The sequence below is a fragment of the Mya arenaria genome, chromosome 3, assembly GCF_026914265.1.
Source record: "Mya arenaria isolate MELC-2E11 chromosome 3, ASM2691426v1".
In the NCBI taxonomy this organism is placed as follows: Eukaryota; Metazoa; Mollusca; class Bivalvia; order Myida; family Myidae; genus Mya; species Mya arenaria.
In genome coordinates, this window is record NC_069124.1 from 84,388,346 (window position 1) to 84,398,600 (window position 10,255).

A 10,255-nucleotide genomic window follows, 5' to 3' on the forward strand; every position below is an offset into this window, starting at 1 on the left:
CGGCGTTTCTTTCAGACTCCTGCAAACTGGAATAAGCACATGATCTTACAGGTAGTCACTCCTTGAATATCCCCCAGTTCTCACGATTATGGCAGATGTATCTTAAATAATTGCGTTGAACTATTCACTTGGCAAACAGTTAATATCCTCGCTGACACGCAGACCTTCCTTCCCGCCTCTCACCTCACTGATTTTCTAGCTAGTCACCCCTTCTTACAACCCCGAGATGAACAGTGTAGCATAGTAAGTTTTAGCCTGATTAATTTTATATCTAGTCTATTCCTGTAATATTTTAAATACAAACGAGTGTTCATATAATTTAACTGTCGGCGTTAAAGCAACGTTCTTGAAAGGGCTTGTTCAAAAATCGCGACAAGCAAATTTTATTCAGCAGCAAATGTTTGATTTCTTATACTCAATACATTTTCTTATCGGTCAGTTGATGAAGTTGTTGCATGAGTACACACAGACACTGGTTCCGGAAACATCCGGTGATGAGGAAGATGCGGTGGCGGAGTGTAGCGGGGACGAGCAAGGTGAAAGAGCAAGCTCGACCAGCAACGAACCGGAAGTTCTCCTAGATGCGGACATGGACATGGACACGACTTCTCTCAACATGACAAGTGTCGACGAAGGGAAAGGGTGGGGACATTTGTTTTAATAGTTTATGACATGTGGTAATATGTTTTCAAACCATAGAAACTGTTCTAGGCGAACTCTGCTGTTAATTTTTAACGAAAACACATGTTATTATGATACGTTTACATACATGTACGTTTTACTTTTTGTGTGAAGGCCATGCTGGAAATAAGTAGTATGTCTGTAATGATTGTACACTTAGTATGTAACCTTCGTTAAATAAAGTTGTTATTATTATTATTATTATTATTATTATTATTATTACTTTACTGTTTTTACATTCCATTTTTCGACAGTGACGGTGGAGATTCCGAGAGCGAAGATGAAGAACTACGGGCGCTTGAAAACAGGAAACGGGAACTAGAGAGCGAGAAGCAGAAGCTAAATGATGAACGGCATCGGCGGCGAGCCGCCAGGGAGCGGCGGAAACAGCAGCTGACGGTCCAGGTCCGCGACCTTGAGCAGGAAGTGGCTGAAATAAGCGGCATCGCTGATAGAGAAACGAATTACCGTACGGAAATTGTTTACACAATAAAGTTCTGAAGAAGTAAAACAGTTTTGTTTACATGTGGTACACATACCTTGTTATCATTGATACTAAAAAATAGGTACTAGCTGGGTGAAGTTGAAATTCTGAAAATTCTATAATGTGCTGTTATTTTGTAAGTTTTAACATGAAGACATAGACAATGTACATGATGTACTACGAAACAAAGAATGGACGTGATAGTTTAACAGATATAAAAATGAGCAATGCAGTTTAAAGAGATAAACGCAAACAATTGGCATTAAGGACCATCGTAAATGTATATACCCCTTTAATAGCATATTTCAGTTAACAAGTACAATATAAGGTCAATAATTTATTGTCAAATATCCTTTACACCACAAATGAAAGACATATTACATTTAACATTTTGAGCTTTGCATTAAAACAAACCAACATACTCATAAATTAATTTATAAACAATGACACAATATAAATACTTACAGGCCACAGGGCACACATCAAACTGTCTTTATCAATTATTGTGTTAAATAAATCTAATTTAGTCAATATGACCTAGAACAAATCCTAAAACATGTAAAAGCATACAAAAAACATATAAATCTGTACGTCAAAATTGCACATAACATTAGATTCCAATGCCTCACTTGAAAATGGCACTCTGACCAAAGAACAATGTGTCACTTTGAGATCACATGACCAGTAATCAGTCACACTGTGTCATGTGGTGATCACATGACCAGGAATCAGTCACCCTGTGTCATGTAGTGATCACATGATAATGAATCAGTCACTGTCACTGTCAGAACTGTCACTTAGCTGTAAATCTGCAGCTGGAAAGAGAATAGTCTTTGATAATGTCAATGTATTCATTTGAAGACTGACACAAGCAGTCATTTTTACATATCTTATTCTTAAATTCTGAAAATACTATTTTACATTACTGTGTACAGATAGGATCAATAATATTAGTTAACTGCAATTTTCAAAAACTTGAAACTATTGCTTTCAAATGGGTGTGTTTGGACATGCCTTAAGCAGTGAAAATATACATGTTTGGTATGGGCATGAAACTTTGAACTCAATCAAAAAACAACAACAAAGCTTTAACAAACAAGACTGCCAAATTTCACAAAATATGCCAATCCTAATTTTGGAACAACCAAGTTTGGTGATAAGTGGATGTAGGTTAAACCAAATTCAGAGAGCAATCACTGCAAAGACATTTTTGCAAATTCAAGGATTGGAGCAATATGGCTGGTAACTTAACTTGTCCAAATTTGGTGATTGGACAAAGGCTTCAAAAGTAATTAATTGGAAAATACTGGAGGTCATTTATATAATTTAAGGGTGATAATTCTCGAGCAACTTTCGCTATATGACTGGTTGTTGAACTTATCAGAGGTATTATGCTAATAAACATTCTGACCAAATTTGATGCCGATTGGACAAAGGCTCCTTAAGTTATTGAGCGGACAAAACCAATTTCTGGTCCTTTCTATAATTAAAGGCTGATAACTCGAGGACAGTGACTTGAGAATATGGCTGGTTACTGAACTTGTCCAAGATAATATGCAAATACATATTCAGATAAAATGTGGTCACAATTGGACAAAGGCTTCTTAAGTTATTGAGAAGACAACATACTGGACCCTCCGCCCATAGGCCGCAGGTAAAACTATTTTAAGTTCTATTTTTTTCTTAAGACGGGCATTTCAAAATTACAGATTCCTCCATCTAAAATGGTTTTCTGGCCATTCTGTTCAAACTATATACACGTAGCTGGAACATACATAATTTGGGTTAGGTTATTCCACATTCCTATAAATGGTTGATAAGCAGAAAGTGGCTTCCAGCCTTAAGCCAATGTAGCAATGAAGCAATAATAGGTAGTCTCTGCCCAACAAAATTCTCATGAGGTAATTATTCCAGCCTAATTTTTTTTAAATATCCTTGAGTGTTTGAGAGATATAAAATAAAATGAATGACTCCATGACTTTGGAACCCAAAGTGGGAACAGACATTTAACAAAAATGCACGTTCTAAATTTGTGACATAAAAAGTGAAGCCCAGTCCCTAAAATTTGAAATACATAGGAATTGGATACATTAATATGCATAGACCAAATCAACACTTTTATATTGTAGAGCACACATAAATAGTGTAACATGACCTCAGTCTCAAATATGTGGCATAACTTGATAAGAAGTGATAATTGACTACCAATAATAGATGAAAATAAAGAGCTTCCAGATGCTACAAGATAATCATGTATGTCTCTCTAATTGCAGGATATTAGTCTAGACATACCTATGCTCATGATGCCATCGTTAGAATTTCCAATGGGTGGTGGCAGAGGAGGGCCAGGCACCTGCTGAACAGACATCGGCACAGGTGGTTGTTCTGAAAACAAATTAACCACCAGGCTACAGCAGGACAGTAACAACATTGAAATTAAGCTTTTACATACAGTAATTTATGTCAGATTTTAACTGTAGACTGGATATTAAATATGAGATGACCAAAAAACTACTTCCTTTATTACCTCCATCATACCACTCAGTTAGGAACAGCATTTTAGGAGCAATCAGCAATATAAATGCATGTTTAGAGCATTCCTATGACAAAGGTTATTTTCATACATGATAAACAATAATCAAGGACTGTCTGTGACAAAATAAACATGAATGAAACTGGCTGACCTGATGTGTGTGTCTCATTGTCGCTGTCGGAGTCTGAGGAGAGATCATCACTTGAGCTGTCACTGCTGATTTCACCAATCATCGACATCTCTGAAAAACAAATTACACAAAACTGTCATGGAAATAGTAACACCAAAAGTAAACTGTTGGAATACAGAAATATTTCTTTCTAGGACAGGTTATTTTAATAGTTTAATGCATGCCACTGGAGTTTATGTTATTGCTACTAGTATGTTAATAAATATTAGATGTAGAAACAACAAATAATTTTCTCCCACCTCAGATAATTAGATCCAAAAAATCTACCATGCTAGAAATTCTTATCTTGCCCACGGGCAAAGATAAAATGCCCATCTTTGCCCGTATGGAACTCCTTTTTAATGGTCACCACATTGTAATAACCTCTCTTGTTGAAGACTGTCGTCTGTAGCATCATAGAACACTTGTCTTGGTGCAATATTTAGAAAGCTTATTAATTATTTCTCGCTTCAAATGTCACCATTAAAAGGTTTTCACGCACCTTTCAAGAAATAATGCTTTACTCTCCTTAGAACTATTTAAAGACCGATTACACAATTAACATAATCTGAAACACTGCGCGCATATCCATGACAACCACGAATTATCAGATATCCATACGCATTTATTTTCACTACGCACAAAAGAGTACCAGCAAAAACAATACATTTTTACTTAATTTTGTTAACCTGAGGTGGGAGAAAAAGCATCTACCATAGCCACTCGTGTAAGATATGTTCATCCCAACTCTCGCGCAGGGTGTTTGGCGGAAACTCCGTAAACCTTGTTTCCACAAAACACCATACGCTCGGGACGGGATGAACTTATCTTACACTCTCGGCCATGGAAGATACTTATAAACTCAACTTAGCAGTTTTCCTTTATTGTATTGCCCCATTGAAAGTTCTGACCATTATTTCAAACACCAAACAATAGAAACTAAAAGATTTGATGCTAGTTTAACACCATACCTGACTGACTGACTCACCTTTGTTGTATTTGGGTGGTGGTGGTGATGATGCAGGGGGTGACGGCTGTTTAACTGGGCCGCTAGGACTGTGACTAGACTTCACCTTTCCAGGGGAGCTTTTCAGGCGCACTTCCACAGGTGTGATTGGTCGTCCAACCAACTGGGGGACCTTGCTTGAAGTCTCAGACCTATGGAGAGGACCAATTTATTGTGTTATCAAAACTAACAAGTATATTTTGGTCCAGTAATTAAACTTCTTGTATATGGCATAAATTATGTTTCTATTAACCTGTACAACAAATGAACATTTTTTTATCTTTATAGATTAAATAAAATATAAACAACATTACACAGGTTTATCCTATTTTATTTGCAAATAATAAAGGATAAATCCATTTAATGTTTTTTTGTATATTTATAATGTTCTTGAGATGCCATGCTTTCACCTTATGGGATTTATTAGAAAACTGGTACTTACCGAGTTTTCTTGACGTTGATGTTATTACTGAGTCTTTCCAGGGTGAACGTTCCTGTGTCATGGTCAATTATGAGTACACACTCTTTCTGGACAGGCCTTTTGTTCCCTTTGTACACAATTCCTGAACCCTATTTCAACAAAATTTAAATAAAGATATTTATATATTCATGTCATAAAACACAAAACCCAAATGTGTCCTCTTTCCACTATAGCCTTTAAGATAGGATATACTTGACTGGAGTGATGTCAAAGTGATTGGTTAGGCATGTGAAATGCTATCTTCTCATGGCAAATAAATTATTTTAAATTCAAAGCTACAGCCAGAAGAAGACAGAATACAAGTGTTTTTTTTACAAATACCCTTCAGTGTGACCCACAACTTACAACATTGGTTACAGCAACACAAATCTGGTAAAAAAGCACATGCTTAATGTTAACATACATTTATCATTCATCACTACATGTTTCCATGGAAAATGCGCTTTTACTTTTGTGTCTCAAAATAGGAACCATTGCAATTTAAAACTTAATACAAACACATGTCTGCCAAATTCTTATTCTGTTCCCAACATTTGATGTTGAGAGATATGGAGTTAACTGTTGGTGTTTTGATGATGAAGTGAAATTTTTTACTCTAGTTTCATGAAATTCCTTCAAGGGGTTAAGGAGATATGGAGCCAAAATGAAATCTATGATTAAAACCTTTGACCTTAAACAGTGACTTTGACCTGGAGTCTTTAAGCCTGTGATGTGGGTTCTGCATGTCATTCTAATATAGTGAACACTTGACCTTTAATGGACGGTCATGACATATAAGCCTTGAACCTTTGATCTTGAGCCAAGAGCCAGAAAATTATGTTCTGCATGTGGTCTCAATGAGGTGAAAATGAAACCTAAGTTTCATAGAATCCTTTTAAAGATATGTAGCGGATTAAAATCTTTAGACTCAAACCTTTGACCTTGAACTGTGACCTTGAGCCACCACGCCTGGAATGTGGGTTTTGCACAGCATGCAGGGATACATATCAAACATAACGCATCATGTTTTGTTAGTTTTAGAGACTTGTTCTTATCTCCAAATTTTGAAAAGTCAGGGTTACATGATAACCTTCACCTACCTCCACATTTGAAACAGTCAATGTAACAAGATAACCTTCACCTCCCTCCATATTTGGAATAGTCAAGGTAACAAGCTTACCTTCACCTCCCTCCACATTTGGAACAGTCAAGGTAACATGATAACCTTCACCTCCCTCCACATTTGGAACAGTCAAGGTAACATGATGACCTTCACCTCCCTCCACATTTGGAACAGTCAAGGTAACATGATGACCATCACCACCCTCCACATTTGGAACAGTCAAGGTAACCAGCTTACCTTCACCTCCCTCAACAGTCAAGATAACATGATAACCTTCACCTATCACAACATTTGAAACAGTCCAGGTTACATGATAACCTTCACCTACCTCCATATTTGGAACAGTCTAGGTGACATGCTTTTTTAACAGTCAATGTTACATGATAACCTTTACCTACATCAATATTTGGAACAGTCAGGGTTACTTGATGAACTCTACCTATTTCCAAAGTTTTAACAGTCAGGGTTACATGATAACCTTTATCTTCCTCTGCATTTGAACAGTCAGTGTTACATGATGACCCATGGAACAGTCAGGGTAACATGATGACTTCTACCTACTTCAACATTTGGAACAGTTATGGTGACATGATGATCTCTACTTACATCTATATTTGGAACAGTCAGGGTTACATGATAACTTTCACCTCACTCTACATTTGGAACAGTCAAGGTAACATGATGACTTTCACCTCCCTCCACATTTGGAACAGTCAAGGGAACCAGCTTACCTTCACTTCCCTCCACATTTGGAACAGTCAAGGTATCCAGCTTATCTTCACCTCCCTCCACATTTGGAACAGTCAAGGTAACATGATAACCTTCAACCTACCTCTGCATTTGGAACAGTCAAGGTAACAAGCTTATCTTCACCTCCCTCCACATTTGGAACAGTCAAGGTAACCAGCTTACCTTCACCTCCCTCCACATTTGGAACAGTCAAGGTAACATGATAACCTTCAACCTACCTCAACATTTGGAACAGTTAGGGTGACATGATGATCTCTACTTACATCTACATTTGGAACAGTCAGGGTTACATGATGACCTTCGCCTATCTCAAGATTGGCTTCCCTAGATGTGTCAACTGAAGCTGGTTTAAAATCATCTGAAAATGAAATAAAATATTGCAATGGTTGAAATTAACACAAGCCCAAAAGCCCTGCACTAGTAAATTGCCTTCTGGGCATGTTCAAAACCTGAATTTTATAATCCAGGGCTTATCAAAAAAATTGATGCTAAACAATATTATAAGAATTCGGGCTTGTTCATCCAAGTCTAAAATTTATGACTGATATTGTCAATTGATCTTGTTTTTTTCCAAGCATGTACATTATGTATGTATGTATACTGATAAAGTGTAAACATAATGAAGAAACAATAATTAAATAGGTCAATATACTATCTGAAACTTTCTATCCAATGTTATCTTCTGCAGAACTTTTCAGCGCTTTTGAATGGGCCCCTAAGCTAGCTAAAAACTTTTATTCATGGTAAAAATAGTGTTTGAAATCCAGTAAATTGTTTTACGAACAAGAAGCTTCCACATTCGTTTGAAGTAACTTCAAAATCTTGTGAAAACTGCCTGACTTTGAATCAATTTTCCAGACCCCTGTTATATAAGCAAAAAGCCATGCCCTAGTAATCATGAAAAGTTAAAATCCTAACATCTCTAATTTGTCCAAAAATGTAGAGTTCATTTTGCTTTTCATATATAACTTGATTCTGTATCTACAAACTGCTTTTCATATATAACTTGATTCTGTATCTACAAACTATCATTTGCTGCATGTTAAATGCCCTAAAACATACATGCCATATCCCCCAGTGGGGGGAAAATCCTCTGGAAAGAGAGATTTTACATCAGGCAATAATGACAAAGTGAAACCACAGTATGCAAGTGAAACTAAATGTAAACAAACAACTCCACAAGGGTGAAATGACTGTTTAAAAAAGGTTTGATAAATGCCAAAAGGAAACTTAGATACAATTGATCAATTAATTTGTAGTAATGATCAAAGGCAAAAAAATATTTCTATTTTGGAAAAGGAAGAAATTAATAATTTTTATTTGATTCTCTTATTGTCTTCAAATGTTATCATAGCTGATAGTAAGCAGAATTTTATAAAAGACTTTGAAGAAAGATAAATCTTATTTAATTGTCTCGAAAACATATTTTTCCAATGACATATTTTGTTCTGCACATGCATTACAGTATGGCATGACAGTGTATCATAAGAATATAATAAATCATGAAATAAAATAATTCTTTATAATGAAAAAGTTCGACGTTTTTCATAGCAAAATATATGTGAATACATTTTTTTCGAACTTGCGTCTAAAAATACTTTGAAAGTTTGCCATCTTAGACCTGCTTAAAAATTCCCCCTGAATACTATCACAATCCTCCTTAATTACAAATCATTACAATAATGATTAACCTGTAGCTAGTATATTATATACGTTTTTTTGTTGTAATAAAAAGTACCATTTGGCATGTGAAGTATAGAAATCATTATGAAATTAATTATGAAAATAACGATGCATCAAGCAATAGTCCAAGCCTAGTATGTTTAAGCTTACAATTACTATGCACAACTTAATATTCATTGGTTGACATAAACATTAACTTTGTGCTTTATGGATAACACATAATCTATAGTTTCTACAATTCTTAATTTCGGGCTTAAGTTAGCCAATAGGTGGGAGTAAAATTTTGTTATTGATCCCAGCCAATAGGTGGAGATGCAGTAAGAATTATGCTTGTAAATGTAAGATTTGGCGCATCATGGAAACAACCAAGATTGGACCATACATTGAAATGATACAGTCGAGGTTTAAAGACAATACATCCCAGATTCCATATACGATATGTTTCATAAATCGAAGTATGTGGATGAATTTTTACCATTTCTGATTTGCCGTATTGTTTTACAATTGTCCACCAATCTGAGTCATATTTGGTGTGGGCTATAAAGTCCAATAAACAAACTTTTTTTTTAAAAGCTGCACTCTCATAGCTTGACAATTTTGATTTTCTTTTATTTTCATCTCAGAATCAGCTGATTTTGTCATAAAACCATTCAATTCAATCATATAAAATAACAAACAATAATACAGATTGCTATTGTTTGGTAATCTTGAATATATTTTTAATTTATCTTGAAGTGTTTGGTAATGCTTTAAGCTACAGTATAAGAAATCAATTTTCAAACATGTCAATCAAGTTTAACTATCGTTATCACAACTTTTGTTGGCCGCCTTACATGAATGTCACTGGTTTTCAGACATCTATTCAAATTTGGCTCATTCCAACACATTTTTTTTTTTTTGTCAAAACGGTCAATCTGTGAGAGTTCAGCTCTAATATATAATATATATGAGCATTTAGCTAGGTGCACATTGCACAATGCATGACATCATGGATGATAAAAATATTATTTTGCCCAATCAAAATACAACTGAACATATGGCTATAATATCATACTATAACTATGATATAAACAAACTGTAATAGATATAAAAGATAATTTTATATAGAATAATAAACAGATCAAAATCATGAACAAAATCACATACAACGTATGGAATGGTACTGCGCACCATTCTGTTTGGAATCAAAACTTGAACCAAACTTCAGTTCGTGAGGTTTACTGTCAAGAGACAGGTTCTTCTCTGCCATATTCACAATCAATTAAAATGGACTTTATACACTCATTCTACTACTTTTTCAAAGACAGCTGTTTCACTCGTCTATGTGTCTAACGATGAAGTCCGAGAACGTCGAACATGATCTATG

The 10,255-nt window shown here is 35.4% G+C and overlaps 2 protein-coding genes across 3 annotated transcripts; one reads left to right on the top strand and one right to left on the bottom strand.

Moving 5' to 3' along the window:
- Window positions 1-144: 144 nt before the first annotated feature.
- LOC128227717 (uncharacterized) lies at window positions 145-3,638 on the top strand. Of its 2 annotated transcripts, XM_052938493.1 has the most exons (4): window positions 145-243; window positions 440-642; window positions 936-1,150; window positions 3,439-3,638. In XM_052938493.1, exons 2-4 carry the CDS (start codon window positions 443-445, stop codon window positions 3,444-3,446), a joined length of 423 nt encoding a protein of 140 aa, XP_052794453.1. In that variant the 5' UTR covers window positions 145-243; window positions 440-442; the 3' UTR covers window positions 3,447-3,638. The 2 variants fall into 2 exon arrangements, with proteins under 2 accessions (XP_052794453.1, XP_052794452.1); XM_052938492.1 differs by having other exon boundaries at window positions 145-642.
- Window positions 1,490-10,248, bottom strand: LOC128227716 (ELL-associated factor 1-like). Its single transcript, XM_052938491.1, has 7 exons — window positions 10,036-10,248; window positions 7,470-7,564; window positions 5,316-5,443; window positions 4,856-5,025; window positions 3,850-3,939; window positions 3,458-3,550; window positions 1,490-1,980 (listed from the first exon to the last, which is right to left on the bottom strand). Exons 1-7 carry the CDS (start codon window positions 10,136-10,138, stop codon window positions 1,934-1,936), a joined length of 726 nt encoding a protein of 241 aa, XP_052794451.1. The 5' UTR covers window positions 10,139-10,248; the 3' UTR covers window positions 1,490-1,933.
- Between the last annotated feature and the right edge of the window lie 7 nt (window positions 10,249-10,255).